This window comes from Hyla sarda, chromosome 9, assembly GCF_029499605.1.
Source record: "Hyla sarda isolate aHylSar1 chromosome 9, aHylSar1.hap1, whole genome shotgun sequence".
In the NCBI taxonomy this organism is placed as follows: Eukaryota; Metazoa; Chordata; class Amphibia; order Anura; family Hylidae; genus Hyla; species Hyla sarda.
The window spans coordinates 133647661-133666904 of NC_079197.1; the positions used below are offsets into that span (position 1 = coordinate 133647661).

A 19244-nucleotide genomic window follows, 5' to 3' on the forward strand; every position below is an offset into this window, starting at 1 on the left:
TATTGTCCTTCCCTCCTTCAACCCAGACCCTTCTCACCCTAAGGAGCACTCTCTCCACAATTTGGATGTGGTCAGGGCTCTTCGAGTCTATCTCTCCACCGCCCCTTCCTTTCGGCGCAGTGATTCACTGTTTGTCCTTCCGGAAGGCTGGCGCATGGGCTTCCAGCTTCTAAGGCGACCATCTCCTGGTGGATCTGATCGGCCATCTCGGAGGCCTATTGTTCTAAAAGGGAAGGTTCCTCCTTTCCGGGTCAAGGCACATTCCACCCGTTCCGTTGGGTCCTCCTGGGTGGTCTTTAACAGGGCTCGGCACCGCAGATGTGTGTCCGTGCACACGTTTACCAAATTCACACTACATCTGCTGATGCCGGCTTTGGGCGTAAAGTGTTGCAGGCGGCAGTGGCGCTCTCCACCTGATTTTTCTCTGGCTGTGTTCTGCTTCTCACCACGGGGACTGCTTTGGTACGTCCCACGGTTCCTGTGTCCCCAATGGAGCCGAACGAGAAAAGTAGATTTTTTTTTTTTTACTTGCTGTAAAATCTTTCTCGGAGGACCCATTGGGGGACACAGCACCCACCCCATTGGTTATTTGTTGACCTTCTGTTCTGTTGTGTTTTTTGGCTCCTTCCTACTGTTTTGGGACTAAACAGATTAGCTGAGTCATTGGGCAGAGTTATATACTGCCAGTAGGGGGCCGACTTCTTTTTTTGTTAATGCCTAGTGGCAGCCTCCTAGTGGCAGCAAGATATACCCACGTTTCCTGTGTCCCCCAATAAATCCTCAGAAAGATTTCACAGGAAGTATAAAAAAATCTACTTTTTTGCTGCAGATCTGCTTTTGCTTTTTCAATGGGTAGCATAATCTGCTACAGCAGATCTGCAGCAGAAAATATGCATGTGTGAATTTACTCTATAGTTATTCCCATCTGTTATTTCTAGTCTGCTTTTGCCTGCTCCTTCATTCTAGGCTCTGAAGGTTATACTTAGAACATGTCCTTTCTTAGCAGCATAGGGAGTACAAGACACTAGGTGACACTAGTTTGGCCATCGAAATGAAAGGTGCCCGTTGCTGTGTGTCTCAATATGTCTGCATCTGATTTTTCGTGGGATGCCGACAGATACCTATGGTGAACAGTAATGTGAATTTAGACGGTTTTACAATTTGTTTCCATGGGTTTCAAAATTATAAAGAATATTTTAGTGCAAATAGATCACTTAAAAAAAATATATATATATTTTTAAGTTTACAGTTGCAAATTTTGCTGAAAATCCACAGGTAATTAACATGCATATTTTCTTGTGGAATTGTACTTCCCCATTAAAGGGAATCTGTCATCAGTGTCACGCATTAACCTGTTGGAACAGGCTGGTAACACCGATCATACTTAACCCTCCTCGCTCCGTGCCTCCAGTCTTCTGTTATCGCGTCTTCAGTATAGGTTTAGTGGGGCTTGTTTTCTGCTTCAAAAAAATCTGTAATTTATAGGTTATGTTTGTTAAAATCTCAGCCATTTTTCTACTGTATTCCCCTGAAAATTTTCCATCCACAATTCTGCATAGAGAAGAAAATGTTTTAAAGACTCATCCCCGTGCCAAATGCACAATACATTTATTATGGCAGATTTACCCTTACTAGGATTACTGACATGGATGTAACCCTTTCATAACCTGAATTATTCTTCCCTCTTCTGTCATTGTGACATCTAATCTTTAATCTCTTTCCTTTCTTTCTTTTCCTGACAAAACTAACAACTCTTAACTTTCCGAACTATCTCCTACTCCTATCTGCACCTTTTTGGGTTTGGTTGGTTTGATTGAAATGTGTCACCAGACGGAGGCCCTTAAGTTATAGGACTTCATTCAGTGAAAAGCTCTTCCAGAGGAGCAGAGCTGCTGGACGAGCATCAAGGTATCGCATTTACTTAGGGTAAACTATCAGGTGTTAATTATTGCACCATTTATTTTTTTTTACTTCAGCTTCATGTAATTAATTGCATGCTGTCTAAAATACCATTCTTTACCCATTTATCGGTGTTCCTCTGTTTATATGTACCATACAGTCATACTGGCCTTCTATTTATTTAATCTGTCTATATATTGTGTTGGTCATGCACAGTCTGCACCCAGCTTTTCTCCTTCTGATCTGTACATGGTGTGTTTTTTTTACACTATGTACAGAACATGGATTTAAGTTAGTCATCTACCTATAAAGCTGTATGTTTGGTAACATATTCTGCTGTTTCACAAATGTTGTGTATTTTTTTAAACAGTGTGGCAATTTTTTCAGGTTTTACCACCATAGTAACTGATGGCATTCCTCTCTGCCAGTCAACCTCTTGAAGTGAGACGAATTTGTGCTAGGACATTAAATATGCGAGGCAGATTTTAATAATTCACACTGCCGTTGCTCCCCATCGAGTACGGTCGTCAAAGTATTTTATTTTTTAAAATTTTTTTTTTCTCTTTCTGACTTCAACGGCCGTTTTCATGACTGGGAGCAATGGGCAACAACCGGTCCCGGCGGCTTCCATTTACTATTATGGGGGCCGCCAGGCTGCCATGTACTAATGGCAGTGTGAAAGGAGCCTTAAATAGAATAGGGAGGTTTTCAGATACACACAGCAAGTGTGCACTGCAGTGTGGAAGTAGCCATAAAGGAGTATTCTCTGCATACAAAATGTCTAAGTGGACATGGGGTGCTTAAACAGCTAGTCACTGGCTAGAGCAGTGACCTGACAATGACAAGCGGAGGTCACTGTTACTAGCTTGGCCCACCCTGAACCACAAGTCATTGTGACGGTCTCCAGTGGCTTCTTCCTACCACATCGGCCTTGATTGATAGAGCTTTGGGCATAGGAAGAGATATATCCATCAAGGCCTGTGGAGCAGGGAGAAGCTGCTGGTGACTCTCATGGATCGGACAGCACGAAAGTGACAAAAGGTTCCCTTTTAAGGGTGTGTTCACATGTTCGTATTTTTGCTGACTTCAATGGGCAGCAAAATCTGCTGAAGCAAACCTGCAGCAGAAAATATGCACGTGTGTACACACCCTTATGTCAGTGTTCTTCCATTTTCTCTAAATGCATCTTTAAATGCTTTGTCAGGATCTGTATCATACAGCGCCAGACTTTGACCGTATTGAAAGTGTTTTTTATATTTTTTTTTTTAATCTTCCAGTGCTCCGAATGAATCTTACTGCTGTGATGGTGATCTACATCAGGCCCTGTAAAATCTGTTCATTGACCTACATGCAGTGCCGGATTTTGGCATTGTCCTTATATCGAATGGTCAATCCACATTTTTGTACATGCCTCTTTTTTGTTACTTTAAGATTTCTTAACCACACTACATGAAAAGTCCAAAGCTGAGCCAAGGAATATACAATATTATTACTTTATGACTATCAGCTGAAAGATCGTCATCTAAATAAGCAAAAAAAAAAACACTTCCAGCACACCACAGATCAATAGTGTGCCCAAACACTTTCAGTCCAAACAGTGACCACAGGTCAGTACAGAAAGGGGAAAACTTAATCCAATTAATATACAGGTTTTTGGCTGGGATCTGTAGTCTTCCTTAATAACCAATCCGTGGAGCCATATCGCACAGGACTTGTTGTGTCTGGCACAAAGATGTTAGCAGCAGCTTCCTTAACACTCCTTCAGAGGTCTTGTGAAGTCCATGTCTTGAAAGGTCAGAGCTTTTTTTGTGACACAAATGGACCTGTGAGGGGTTTGACAGAGGGGGCACTCTGTCACCCGATCAGAAATCTGTTATGGCTCTTGGAAGGAGAAGAGAGAGAAAGCAAAAAATGAAAATTGAATGTTAAGGGGTTAATTATGCACAGCGGCTTCTTGGCACTCGTGGCAAAGAATTAAAGGGGTACTCCACTGGTAAAAATCTTATTTTAAATCAACTTGTGCTAGAAAGTTAAACTTGTAAATTATTTCTGTTAAAAAATCCCAATCCTTCTAGTACTTATCAGCTGCTGTAAAGTACACAGGAAGTTCTTTTCTTTTTGAATTTCCTTTCTGCCTGACTACAGTGCTCTCTGCTGACATCTCTGTCCATTTTAGGAACTGTCCAGAGCTGGAGCAAATCCCCATAGCAATCCTCTCTTGCTCTAGACAGTTCCTGACATGGACAGCAGGGAGCACTGTGGTCAGGCAGAAAGGAAATTCAAAAAGAAAATAACTTCCTGTGTAGGATACAGCATCTGATAAGTACTGGAAGGATTGGGTTTTTTTTCTAACAGAAGTAATTTACAAATCTGTTTAACTTTCTGGCATCAGTTGATCTAAAAGAAATTGTTTTCCAGTGGAGTACCCCTTTAATAATGCACCGATGTGATAACCAAGGGATCCATGTACTGAGATGCTGCACGTCAATTGCTTTCTTAATTCCTTTTATTTTGAGAAAGATATAAAACAAACTGCCTGTAATGGTATTCAAAAGGCACTTTTATTTTTATTTTTTTGGAGTATTTCGAGGCGTTATATCTGTAATTTGTTTCCCATTGTTTTTAATTCCCTGAGAAAAATTCACAGTAAAAATGTTACATTTATTTATATTTTTTTTTTAGGGTGTTTTTACACATACAGGATCTGCTGCAAATTTGAAGCAGTGTTCAATCATTTTAGTTAACATTGATTCCTGCAGCATCAAATTTGCAGCAGATATTGTGCATGTGAATACAGCCATTAGGCCTGTGATTATTCTTAGGGTACCAAAAAAGTTACATTACACCAATTTGTGCAAAATACATAAAAACATAGAAAAAATTGCATTATTTTTACAAAACTGAGTTTTTTTTGTAAGTTTCTAGGTAAACCCCTATTTATGTAAAAAAAAAATTTTAAAAATGCATAAAAAGTCTTTAAAAAGGAAAAACTAGACCTATTTTGTTTTTAAATATGGGCATATTTTTAAGCCTCAAAATGCACTGCGTAAAAATAGGTGAAGATGGCTTAAAACATTGTTTCTCGTTCGCTCTTAATTGGGGGACACCTAACTGATGGGTATATGCTCCAGCCACTAGGAGGCGCTGACACTAGGAAAAATAAGTCTGCTCCTCCCTGGCAGGATATACCCGCCCACCTGCAGTCAGGCAACCAGTTTTAGCTAGTGTCACTTAGGAGATAGACACACAGGTCTGGAGCTCTCCAGACCTGGTCTTTTATTACTTTCTAGTAAGGGCTGTTTAGTCAGGTTCTTTACTCCTTTTTGTTTCCCTTTTTCAGGAGCATGGCGCCTACCTGTTCCCCCATATGCGGCTAAGGGGCACGGGACATAAGATACAAATGCACCGTTAACCCCTTCCCGCCAACAGCCAGCGCCTGGGGTTGCACCGTGGGTCCAGGTCCCCCTATTTTTCCTGCTCGTCTTGGGCTGGAGCAGCATGACGTGATGCAGGTGACTAAAATGCTGGCTGAAGACGTCTCTTGGTGAGCATGTGAAGATAGGTGTATGGGTGATAGGTGAGTATGTTCTGGCAACCGCCCCCCTCCCGGCAAAGGGGTTAATATCTTTATTGGGGTCGGGTCTCCCTGGTAGTCTCACCCTCAGTTTCATGTTTCCGGGCAGCTACCGACCTTAGCGGTGGCTCCCACTCTCCGCACAGGACTTAAGGGGTTAATAACTTTATTGGGGTCAGGTCTCCCTAGTAGCCTCTCATTTTGTTTTATGTCTCAGGGCAGCCACTGACCTTAGCGGAGGCTCCCTGTACTTATTTCCCACTGTCACGGCTCTCCTCATCGGGGCGCCGTGCCGCCCTGCGGGAGCCGTAATGGCGGCGGATAACTCTGCCCCTCTTCTTCCCTTCCTCAGAGCGGGATTCTGAGGGTCAACGGCTGACCTTCTCCCTGCTCTGGCAGCGCTACCTTAGGAGCACTCGACAGGGAGGGATTGGTGTATCTTCCACGGAGCTTAGCTCCGCTCCTCTCCACCCCGCAGCGAGTCCTCCGGACTCGGCGCGCTGCTGGGGTCTTTTCTGGGATGTCAGAGGCTATCTCCTCTGACTCTCTGTCCTTTTGGAACGTATCCCTCCAGCCCGCTGGCCCCTACCCAGCCGGGAACCGTATATAAAAAAATAAAATATATAATATATGTATATATGTGCATATAAATAAATACAGCGTGATTAGGCCTAATTTTTATTATGCCAAACTCTCCTTGTCCCTCTTTTCATGACTGCCGCTTCTGCGGCTCACCCCCGATCGTCTGCCGGTGCGAGGTGTGTTCTACTCTGCCCGTCTTGCGGCTGCAGTCCCGGTCCCCTCACTTCTTTTGGGGGTGTCTTACGGAGCGTCCCGTTGTCTTCTATGGAATCATCCCAGTAGATGTATCTGCGGCTGGAATTTGGGTACCTCTCTGCTGTGTGAGGGGTCTGTTGGAGTGTTCCGTGGTCAATTTTGGTCCCATACCAGTAAGCCGGACAGTGTTCTGCATGGTTGCTTGCACCGCCTGTCGTACATCAAACGGCGGATATATCTGCGGCTGGAGTTCTGGTGCCCCACTGCGGTGCGAGGTACCGAGGGAATGACTCTACGATGGACCCATACCAGTAAGCCGGACAGTTGTCTGCATGGTTTCCTCTGCCATTTGTCACACGTCTCTGTTGCTGCAGTTCCGATACCCTACTGCTGAGTGCGGTATTTGGAGAACTGGCCGATGTGTCTTCAGAACCCATACCAGTAAGCCAGAAAGTGTTCTGCATGGTTTCTTCTGCCGATTGTTACACATATCACAGCTCAGGTATTGTCGCTGCAGTTCCGATATCCCACTGCTGGTGCGGTATATGGAGATCTAACCCGATGTGTCTTCAGCACCCATACCAGTAAGCCAGACATTTGTCTGCATGGTTTCCTCTGCCATTTGACACTCTTGTCTCGGCTGAGGTGTCTGTGGCGGCAGTTCTCATACCCCACTGCCTTGTGCGGTATATGGAGGACTGCTCCGATGTGTCTTAAGGACCCTAAGGCTCGTTACGTAGTCTTCTACGGACCCCTTCCACTAACCCAGACAGTAGTCTGCATGGTTCCTACATCGCCGGTCACACAATTCTCTGCTGCTGCATCTGCGACTAGAGTTCCGTTTCCTCACTACTGTTGGTATGTATGGTTGTCCTTCGTGGATCCGCCCCAGTAGGCCAGGCAGCGGTCTACATAGTGGACTACACCGCCTGTCATACATCACACGGCGGCTGTGTCTGTGGCTGCTGTTCCAGTCCCTCACTACTTACTGAGGTACCGATGGGATGAATAGTTGTCGTCGGTGTGTCCCTGCCAGTAAGCCTGTCCGTGGTCTGCTGGTTGCTTACGCCGCCTGTCATACATCAGATGGCTGGTGTAGCTGCGTCTGGGGTTCTGGTCCCTCACTGCCCAGTGAAGTGCCGGTGGTATGCTTGGTTGTCTTCTGTGTATCCAGGCCGGCTAGCCAGATAGTGATCTGCAGGGTTGTCTACACCAGGTGAGGTTCCGATGGGATGCATCTTTATCTTGGACCCTTACCAGTAAGCCAGTCTTTCGTCTGCTTGGTGGTCTACACCGCCTGTCCTACATCAACCAGCTGTTGTCTCTGCTTCTGCAATTTCGGTATCTCGCTATTGTGGGTGACCTCCGATGGCGTGTTCCATTATCCGCCCTGGTCCATGCCAGGTAGCCAGACGGTGGTCTGTGTAGTTGCCTGCCCCGACTGTCATAAATCACGCGTCTGATGTATCTGAGACTGGGGTTCTGGTACCCCCCACCTGAGCGAGGTGCCCATACACTGTCTCGTTTTCCTTGGTCCTCTACCTGGTAGGGTCTGCAAGGTTTCCTGCGCCACTTGTTACGCATCACATCACCGGTGTATCTGCGACTGGTCTTCCAAAACCTCACTACTGGGTGAGGTTCCCGCTGGGATGACTCGCTGGCCCCTAGGGACTCATACCGGTAAGCCAGACAGTTGTCTGCATTTTTTTCTTCTGCTGACTATCTCACGGCAGATGTTTTTTTGCGGCTAGTTTTCCAGTACCCCACTCTGGTGCTTGGTATGCATGGAACTGACCCAGCATTTCCCACGGACACTAGGCGAGATGTCAGGGATGCGTTACTCGGTTTCTCTGCTTCTCTCTCCCCCCAGGGGGCGGGGTTTCTTGGTCTCCCCGCCCTTCCACTTTTGTAGTAGGTGTGCAGTCATCTCCGGTCAGGCTGTTCCCCTTCCCTACGCTCTGGGGGGGGGGGTTCCTTGCTCAGCCAGACTGCTGCTTTGGGTCATCTACCATGCATTGTCGCCCTGTGGATGGTAGTTCACCGCTACCATGGTAGTTTTCGTGGGAGTCTCTCCGATGTGCCCCATGTGCCTTGTACACTGCACTACCTACTGGTTTAATGGGTGGCCTGCTTGGCAGGTCCCTCTCTGCATGCCTGCTACTGTTTACGGGCCGGTATCTCTCCACACCGTGCGTCATTGTGTGTGGGACCAGACGTGGCCACGGTCTTTTTCCCCCTATGGCCAGACGATGTCTGCTGGGTGTTCCAATCCTCCTGGTCGCCTCCCACATTCGGCTGCCATTGCAGCTGTGGTCTGGTGTCTCTCTTCCAGGTGCAGTCCCGCTGAGTGTGTGCATGTGGGTTCTTAAGTCCCCCTTTTTCCTGTAGGTCACACTGTGTTGGCCTTTTTTTCCGGCTCCACATCCATTCTTCTTCTCTTTAGTCTGCGTCTGCAGCCTGGGTGTCTAGCAGATGGGGTGCAGATTTTTTGGTTTTTGTCTGTGGATTCCAGGGCCTTGCTTTACAGCAACAGCAGCGTCACTTGTTCTCCTTCTTATGTTGCACTCTTGGCCTGCTGTGGGCATAACTCCTTTCCTGCTGGTCCTGTGGATATTTCAGTGTCTGCGGTCTTGGTCTGCTGCTGTTGTCGTGGGGTCCTCATGTTTGTGTTCCTACATATGCTAGGACCATTTCGTAGGTGTAGAGCCACCTTTCTTTGCTTGGTGAGTGCGCCCCAGGGCTTCCGGTGCTGTTGTATCCACAGTTCCAGGGCGGTTGAGCTCCTCTGTTCTGACATGGGGCCTGCTCGGGCGCCTGTCGGCTCAGCTCCTCCCTGTACTTCCGGGGGTTCTTTTCCAGGGCTTTTGTCAGAGTGACTCAGGTGCCTCCTCGTCACTATCTGGATTGACCCTCAACGGGTCATGTATTTTTTTGCCCAGCTCCGGAGGCAGGGCTCCGATCCCTCCTGGATCGCACGGTGGCTCCTCCAGGCGGCAATGGTTGCCGCTGGAGCCGGGGTGCTTCGTCCACCCAGTGCTTGCATTTCCCTGCTCCTTCTGCGCCAAGCGCGCTTGCCGCCCCCCTTTTGACTTGGGGTGCGGGGATCAGGATGCCGTCGTAGGTCTTTACTTGGGTTGTCGTCTCAACCACCCTTGTTTTTTCCCCTCCTGGAGGGACTATTTGACACTTGCCAAGATGCGTTCATCGGTAAATTTTACAGTCTGGGCTTGTGTGCTTTCTGTCCGCTATCACAGCCTAGTTCTTTGTATGTCCTTCTTCCCCTTTTGTCTGTGTCAGTCGTACTTCATTGACTCCAGGTCTTCTGGGCTAATTCTTCCTATGCCCGGACCCTGGGAGTCCAAGCTGGGCTCTTATTGGTTCTCCTCCATTTCCGTTCTGACGGGAGGTTTCTTGAGGCTGCTCAGGCTTTCTTAGACCACTCTGATCTATCACTGTTTGCTCCCTTGATTTGGACTCTGTCCTGAGATGCTGCGGTGTGCCTTCTTTTATGGTGGCTTTTCAATTTCTTGAGCCTTGCTGTTGGTTCTGTGATTTGGCATTTGTAGCGGCTGGCCCCTGACTCCTCAGTGATCCTTTGGTTGGGGCAGTATTTCTGTTCTTCTCTCCTTCCCTTCTTTCTGGAGAGTTTTTTTCGCAGGAGAGTTTTTTCGCGGGCATCTGGTTCCCTTTTTCCTGGGTTTTCTTGTCTCTCTTTTTGACCCAGGTGCCCTTGGGTCTCTACAGAGGATGGACCTTTCCCTTGGTGTTCTAGTCCTTCTACTTGGATGGGAGATCTTACAGGAACTCATTGTTCTGGGCCTCGTATGTCTCCGATCTGGGGACTTGTCCATAGACCTTGTGGGCATGCGAGTTCAGTCTTGGGACTGTCTCCTTTTCGCTGGTGTTTGTTTTTTCCCACCCTAGGGGACTGCTTTGGTACGTCCCATCAGTTAGGTATCCCCCAATTAAGAGCGAACGAGAAAAGGAGATTTTTTTTTTTTTGTACTCACCGTAAAATCTTTCTCGTAGCTTTAATTAGGGGACACCGCACCCACCCATTTCTTCTCTTCCGGTTCTCGGGTTGTTTCCGGGATTCCTTTCTAGGGTCCTTCGGACGTATTTCCTCTCGGGCTTCTCCTACTGCTTTGTGACAAAACTGGTTGCCTCACTGCAGGTGGGTGGGTATATCCTGCCAGGGAGGAGCCGACTTTTCTTTTTCCTAGTGTCCACACCTCCTAGTGGCTGGAGCATATACCCATCAGTTAGGTGTCCCCCAATGAAGGCTAAGAGAGGGAGATTTTACGGTACAAAAAAAAATCTCCTTTTCCCAACCAGTTATTGGCTGTCAATATGGTGAACAAATAACTGTACATTACTCCACATCAGTGTTTCCCAACCAGTTCACCTCCAGCTGTTGCAAAACTACAAATCTCAGCATGCCCGGACACCTAATTGGTGTTCCTCCAGCTGTTGCAAAACTACAACTTCCAGCATGCCCGGAAGTTGAAGTATTGCAACAGCTGGAAGCACCCTGGTTGGAAAACACTGGCCTTAGGAGAAAAACATTTATCCAGTTCCTTTTAGCTTTTCACCAGCGGGTGGCAGTATAGTGCCATGTAAAGTTGTTTTATTTGTTTATAGGTTGCTACTACTAATGTAAGATGGGGATTGCTATGTAAATGTTGACATGCAGTAAAGCTATGGGAAGTTGTTTTGAAAGTTAGCTCATATAGTTCATACAGTCATGGCTTGTAAGTCCTAATATTTGTTTAACTTTATGAACTATAATTGCTGTTTATTGTGTTTTCTGCATTTCTTTAGTAGGCAGACTTTGTATATATTTCAAGGTGTTTATTGTGAACCTCTTGTATTTGCAGTAGCTGTTCGGGGGATCATTCACAATTGTCACCATGTAACTGGCAGGTAAAACATTTTTACATTACAGCCATCTCTAATCTCCTTCTAGAGCAGTGGTCTTCAACCTGCGGACCTCCAGATGTTGCAAAACTACAACTCCCAGCATGCCCGAACAGCCGTTAGCTGTCCGGGCATCCTGGGAGTTGTAGTTTTGTAACATCTGGAGGTCTGCTGGTTGAAGACCACTGTTCTAGAGCAATGTTTTCCAACCAGTGTACGATCAACTGTTGCAAAACCACAATTCCCAGAATGCCTGGACATGCTCTCATGCTGGGAGTTGTAGTTTTGCCACAGCTGAAAGCACACTGGTTGGTAAATGCTGCTCTATGTATTGTAAGTAGAATTTGTACCAAATGCATAGGTGGAACTTAACATTGGATGGTTTTGTGGAAATAAAACTTCCTGCTGCTGCCCTCAGGGGGCGCCAGCAGAATACAGAGAAATGTTAAAATGATGTGAAAATGTATTTGCCCCTCACTTGATTCCTTCTAATATTGTCATGCTTGAATGTTTCACATTGGCCAACTAATTTAAGTATAAGATGAAAGCATCACAAATGAACACACAGTGAAGCTTTATAGGGGTACTCCATTGCTAGACAGCTTATCCCCTATCCAGCCATCATGCCCTCTTCCAAAGACATGAATGGAGGGGGTGGGGCGTGACGTCACAACAATGGTCTCCCGAACCCAGCACTCTTAACATAATGTTTAGAACACTGGGTGTCTGCACGGTGATCGGTTTGGGGGGGGAGTCCGGGGTCCCAGCCTCCAGACCCCCGTGATCAGATAAGATGTCTGCCAATGGAGTACCCCTTTAAATGATTCCATTTATTGAAGCTTAATATTTTCTGGGGGGGGAAAAAAATCTGTGAGGGTGGGTTCACACCATGTTTTTAAAGTACGTTTCCCGTATAAGTTTTCATTACTGAAAACGTATGGAACCGTATTGAAAACCGTATAGATAGACAAATAATTGAAAACCGGATGCATCCGGTTGTGTACGGTTTGCTTGCAATACGGTTTTCTCCCGTACTCGAAAACCGTGGTTGACCACGGTTTTGTCTGTTTTAAAAACTGTTCTGCAACCGCATACGGTTTTTATTTTTTTTTAACATGAATGTCAATAGGAAACGCACATGTATACGGTTCCATACGGGAAACCGTATAGGTTTTTTTTTGTTTTTTTTTTTAAAGTTTGCACATGCGCATTTGCATCCTAAAGTCCCCAAGACCCCTCCCATTAAAAATGGACAAAATTTGTAAAAACTTATGTATTTTTTTTACATTTTTTATGGACTGAACTGTACGCCCTTTTAAAAACAGTATATGGTTTTTAAAAAAACGCATACGGTTTACTTTTTCCCCATACTGTTCCATCTGTTTTTTGTTTTTTTTTGCCATACGGTTTTCTTTGGGTTCACATCACGTTTTTGCCATACTGTTTTCAATCCGTCTAACATTTATGTGAAAATTAACAGGGCTGCACAGCAGTTTTGTGACCATAACATTTTTTGAGACTTTCAATGACAAAGATGGACAAATTACTGTTGAGGAATGCTGGGGACTGTTCTGTTCAGGATAGTTGTAATTTGGCTACATTGGATGGATTTGAGCAAAAGAAGTTTTTAATCCCTAGATGACTCATGACTTAAATATACATCATATTGTCCTGGTGATTGGCGCATCATGACGTACATTTGTGTCCTAAACTTGAAGCGAGCACAGGAGCTGCACTCGCTTTATGCATGGATCGACCCGGCTGATAGCAGGGGGACCTCGCCGCTAATGGCGGACATGAGCAATCATGCTGATGCCTGCTATTAACCTTTTAGATTCTGTGGTCGATACTGATTGTGGCATCTAAAGCATTAGTGGGGCTTTTTAAATGTGCAGAACAAGTTGTATGGTAAAATGAAAGGTGTCATTACAAAGAACAATTGATCATTTAAAAAAAAAAAAAAAAAAAAAAAAGCCCTTATATGGGTCTGTGGATGGAAAAATAAGAGTTATGGCTCTTAAAAGGCAAGGAGATGAAACAATAAAAACTAAATTGGGCTGTGGCCCAAAATATATATTATATAATAAAAGATAATTTATATATATATATATATATCTATCTCAACTGGCTCCATAAAGTTACAGATTTGTAAATTACTTCTATTAAAAACCAGTACCAGTACTTATCAGCTGCTGAAGTTGAGCTGTTCTTTTCTGTCTGACCACAGTGCTCTCTGCTGACATCTGTCGGTCTCAGGAACTGTCCAGAGCACTCTGGACAGTTCCTGAGACAGACAGAGGTGTCAGCAGAGAGCACTGTGGTCAGACAGAAAAAACAACTAAGTACTAAGTAGGATTTAAATGGGCACTGTCATGAAGTAAAAAAATTGATATGTTGTAGTACTTAAGTACTACAACATATCTCTAATATACTTTAATTAAAAAAAGTGATTTTAAACAAGTTTAAAATCACTTTTAAATTCGGCCACTAGGGGTCGCCCTCCTAGTGGCCGAATGCATTCAGCAGTGACGTCACTACTGGATTTCGACTCATTTCAGCCTGGCAATGAGTCGAAATCCAGGCACTGCTGTGCTCGCTCCCGCCTGTCAATCAAACAGGCGAGAGCAAGCACACTGATAACTGGGGCTACGCGCATTGGCCAGCTCCACTGGCCTCGCGCGCGGCCCCGCCCCGCCCCCGTTACCCTGTCCGGAGGCAGCGCTCGCACTCATTGCTACGCTGATCCTCCGGATGGGTAAGTCTGATCTGAGGTCTTATATAACTTTAAAAACTATAATAATTATGGCAGCAACATGTTATGGTTAGGATCCGGCAACTAATACTCCCAGCATGCCAACTACAACTCCCAGCATGCCCTGACAGCTGATGACTGTATGGTAATGCTGGGAGTTGTAGTTTTGCATTAGATGGAGGCACCCACCCTAATAATTACATGAGTGTTTCTCAAACAGTGTGCCTCCAGCTGCTGAAAAACTACAACAGCAAGCATGCCCTGACAGCTGTATGGGCACACTGGGAGTTGTAGTTTTTCAACAGCTGTAGGCACATTTAGTTTAGAAATACTGATGAATAATCATCAGGGTGCCTCCAGCTGTTGCAAAACTACTACTACAAGCATGCCCTGACAGCTAACAGCTGTCTGTGCATGCTGGTAGTTGTAGTTTAGAAACAGCTGTAGGCACACTGATGATTATTCATCAGTATTTCTATAATAAATGTGCCTACAGCTAATTCTAAACTATTTAGTGGCGTAATTAAGATCATTGGTGGGGTTTCTAAGGTTTTCTATTGTATTGCCAGTTATTTAGAATAGCTACCATTATTGTAATCGGTCCCGGGTCTCGGCTGTAATATCGTACACGGCAGGCCGGCGATGCTCCTCTACTCCTCCTCCCTGGATAGCACATGCACAGGTAAACAGGGAGGAGGAGACCCCGGAGCTGCCTGCCGTGCTATTGGCAGATCATCTATGCGCGCTCCCGACAGAAGCGCTGCATAGACGATCTGAGGGCGGAAGCAAGCGCCCAGCAAGGCATCAGTGACGTTGCGCTTGCTGGGACGCGCTGCTTCCTGCCCTGCTTTATAGAGCAGATTTAGAAGCACTAAATCTGCTCTATTAAAGCGATTTAATTTTTTTTAAAGCCAGGTAGGGGGTTAGGGCTAGATTACTAATAGGTAGGGACAGATTATATTATATATTACTTGGTGGGAGCTACACTTTAAGAGTTTTTAATAGAAGTAATTTACAAATCTGTGTAACTTGCTATGATAAATAAATAAATAAAAATTTCACTGGAATACCCCTTTAAAGTGTACAGGTCTTGCCACTGCATCTTAATGGAAATAAAGGCAGGAATTTGTCACTTGGCCGCAACAAAATCTTCATCTTGTTTCTTATAAGCCATTCGGAGTTGCTTGTATGCTTTGGTTTATTGTCCTGCTGTATAACCCCACCTCCTTCAGGATGTTTAGATGAAGAGCACAGTTCATGATTCCGTCATTGCTGGCAGGCCCCCCAGGTCCTGCCACAGACCATCACACTACCACTCCCCGGTCTGACTGTTGCTATGATGATATTATTGGGGAATGCAGTATTAACAGAAAAGCAGACGTAACAGAATCCTTGTCTGACAAAAAGTTCCACATTTGACAATTTTTTAAATTTAATTTTGGGCAAATGCAAGAATAGTATGTGTTCTATTTGTTCAGTAGTAGTTTGCAGCCTGCAACTCTCCAACTCTATTATGGATGTCTTTCTAGTCTGTCTTATTGTGGAATTGTGTAAACTGTGGCCTGCAGTTCTTCAGTGGTTGTTCTGACCTTTTTGGTGACAAGTTATTGAAACTTCTAGCCCAAAGGGGTACTCCAGTGGAGAACAAATGTTTTCAAATCAGTTGGTGTCAGGAAGTTATACAATTTAGTTGTTATTGCAAATAGACACTGTGGGTAGCCACATAACAAAAATCTGAAGTATTATAGAGATGGAGCAACGCTGTGCAGCAGCCCTCTGTTGTGCTTGAGTAAAATACATTTCATCTATCGCTCAGACCATCCCATTTAGGATAAGAAGAAATGATCAATAACAATGTTCCTTCTGCAGGACGGGGAGAAGGTGCGGATCAATGAACAAGGGTGGCCATCCGCAGAGTGTGCAGTATGGCAAGCGGAGGAGAGGCGGCGATCCAAGCAGACTAGGAAAGAGTACTTTAAGGTAACAGGAGTGGATATATGCCTATTTACTATGTATAGGATGCTGTGGGTGCACACTCATCAGATCTGGTATATCCATGTGCAGATTCCAGTACCTGCTGCTAAAGTATCCACAGTAATTGATTTATATTTTTAGTGTTTTCTTGTCTTTAACTAGGTTTGGGTACTTTGCCAAGTGTAACTTCTAGTAGATGAGTTCCTGGGAAATTCATGCATTTACTGTCCAGTATTAATATACAGTCATGGCTGTAAATGTTGGCACTCCTGAAGGTTTTCTAGAAAATGAAGTATTTCTCACAGAAAAGGATTGCAGTAACACATGTTTTGCTATACACATGTTTATTCTCTTTGTGTGTATTGGAACTAAACCAAAAAAGGGAGGCAAAAAAAGATAATTGGACATAATGTCACACCAAACTCCAATAGTGGGCTGGACAAAATTATTGGCACCCTTAACTTAATATTTGGTTGCACACCCTTTTGAAAACATAACTGAAATCAGTCGCTTCCTATAACAATCAATAAGCTTCTTACACCTCTCAGCCGGAATGTTGGACCACTCTTCCTTTGCAAACTGCTTCAGGTCTCTCTTATTGGAAGGCGCCTTTTCCCAACACACGCAGGTGTTCAATGGGATTTAGATCTCGACTCATTGCTGCCACTTCAGAACTCTCCAGCGCTTTGTTGCCATCCATTTCTGGGTGCTTTTTGACGTATGTTTGGGGTCATTGTCCTGCTGGAAGACCAAAGATCTCGGACGCAAACCCAGCTTTCTGACACTGGGCTGTACAGTGCGACCCGAAATCCATTGGTAATCCTCAGATTTCATGATGCTTTGCACACATTCAAGGCACCCAGTGCCAGAGGCAGCAAAACAACCCCAAAACATCATTGAACCTCCACCATATTTCACTGTAGGTACTGTGTTCTTTTCTTTGTAGGCCGCATTCCGTTTTCGGTAAACAGTAGAATGATGTGCTTTACCAAAAAGCTCTATCTTGGTCTCATCTGTCCACAAGACGTTTTCCCAGAAGGATTTTGGCTTACTCAAGTTCATTTTGGCAAAATGTAGTCTTTCTTTTTTATGTCTGTATCAGCAGTGGGGTCCTCCTTGGTCTGAGGCTTGGCCTCTTCGCTCACAATATACAGCTAAAGTGCCTAGTACAGGATATCTACATGAAACCAAGGCTCTGAACGCACTATAATGATTTCAGAGGATACGGCCAGGGCTTGGTCAATTTATGTAATGTGAATAACTATTCGACTATAACAAAATTTGCATATAGCTATATTACATGATTATATAAAAAAAAGTACCTGATGAAATAAAAAATATAATAATTCTGAAAAAGTGAATAAAAATGTAAGCATATATATCTAGGGAAAGCTGACATGTATTAATGGATGGGCCAGAATGAGAAAAAGATAGATAGATGAATGAATGATCTGACACGGAAGGATGTTAAATGAATGTGAGTGTGTATCACACATATATGTATAAGATATTACTGTACAAGTAAAAACCAACCCCAATAGTACAAATTACATGATATTCTAAACTTGGAGGTTATCTACCACATGTAACCCACACGTGTAACCCCATATATAGATATATACATAACACCCTGTGGGCGGGGGGAAAAAAAAAGGAAAATAAAAAAAGTGAGTGAGTGCACACAAAAACAACCAAATACAAGTGAACCACACACCAAAAGCGAGGTGGATTGAAATTCCACACCTATCAGTTTTCATATTTCCACATAGTTCACACAAGCACTTCAATCCACGCCGGTTTATTTTTTCCCCTCCATTTTCCCCCTGATCCATCTAGCTTCGTTACGAAGTAGAATTTGATGTTTGTTCAAGTTTCGTTCAGTATGTTCAATTCTTTCTATGACTGCAAAGGTAAAATGATTAGGGTTACTGTTGTGGCAAGTTTGCATATGGGATATCCATCTACTTGCTCCTATACCTGTACGGAGGGAGCGAATATGCGCTCTTATTCTATGGAAAATGGTCTGATGGGTTTCCCAATGTAATAGTGGCGACATCGGCAGACCAAGCAATATACCACGAAAGGGGTACGACATGTTGCGAAACGCTGTATCTGCACATGATGGCCTCCTAAATTCAAGAAACTGCTTTTGCGATTATATTTGCAAAAATTACAACTGCCACAACAGAAATTGCCATTTGGTCGGGTGTCATTAAGCCAGGTGTGTATTTTGGACTGTTTATTTTTTATTTTATTGATGTAACTATGTATCGTGATGTTTTTACGATAAGTAACAATTGGATTTAATTTGGTTACGGTCTCCAAGTCTGCATCCTGTTGTAAGATAGGCCAATTATTATGAATTGCTTGTCTTATCAGATTATTCATGGGAATATTCTTGAATGTGAAGGAAAATCTCTGGTTTGTCTGAATATTTTTTTTCTTAGTAATTGAGATCTTGGAATGGCTGCCACCTTTTCTTTTGCAGTTTTTAATACTTTAGAGGGATAACCTCGTTGGAGAAGGCAGGTCTCGAGATCTGCAGCTTGCTGGACATATATAGCTTCAGTGTTGTTAATTCTTTTTAATCGTGTTAATTGACTGGTGGGGATACTGTTCTTTGTGTGGGTGGGATGGGACGAGGCATAGTGTAGAATGGAGTTCCTGGATGTGGGTTTTCTGAAGCCTGAGGTAATGATAGTACCATCAACTATGTCTATCTTCACATCCAGGAACTCCAGACATTTATCGCCGAAGACTGATGTGAATGTCATGTTTGTAGTGTTAATTTGATTCAGGCACATGACAAATGCTGTGAATTGTTCCACAGTCCCATCCCACACCATAAAGAGATCATCTACAAATCTAAGAGGTTTTTATGTGACAGGAGTATGGATTAGTGGTGGTGAAGACATAGTTAAGTTTGAAGATGACTAGGAAAATGGTAGCAAAACCACATGAGATGGGCATGCCCATAGCTGTACTGTGGCATTGTCTGTACCATTGCTTGTTGTATTGGAAACAATTATTATGTAGAATGAATGAAACCAATTCGGAGACAAATTGAATTGTTGTGATTTGTTGGAACTACTCAGAAATTCCTGGAGCACCTGTACACCCGCATCCTGAGGGATGCGGATGTACAGGCTCTCAACATCAATGGAAGCTAGTGTGTAGCTGGGTTGCCAGTGAAAGTCATTGAGTGAGGCAATAAGGTCCCCAGTGTCTCGCACATATGAAGGTATGTATGGTAATAGAGGGGAGATAAGCCAATCTATATAGCTGGAAAGGAACTCAGTGGGTGAACCTATGACTGCTACTATGGGGCGACCTGGAAGTGAAATAATTGGT

The 19244-nt window shown here is 44.3% G+C and overlaps 1 protein-coding gene across 5 annotated transcripts in view; it reads left to right on the plus strand.

Annotated features, from left to right (window-relative positions):
* LRCH2 (leucine rich repeats and calponin homology domain containing 2) overlaps nt 1-19244 on the plus strand; it is a 121666-nt gene that overhangs the window by 71030 nt on the left and 31392 nt on the right. For 2 of the 5 annotated variants that reach the window (XM_056540276.1, XM_056540278.1), the window contains exons 12-14: nt 1831-1926; nt 11128-11173; nt 15789-15899. In XM_056540276.1, the coding sequence (XP_056396251.1) occupies nt 1831-1926; nt 11128-11173; nt 15789-15899 (253 nt within the window). The remainder of the gene's footprint in view (nt 1-1830; nt 1927-11127; nt 11174-15788; nt 15900-19244) is intronic. The other 3 variants (XM_056540277.1, XM_056540279.1, XM_056540280.1) reach the window with 3 other exon arrangements.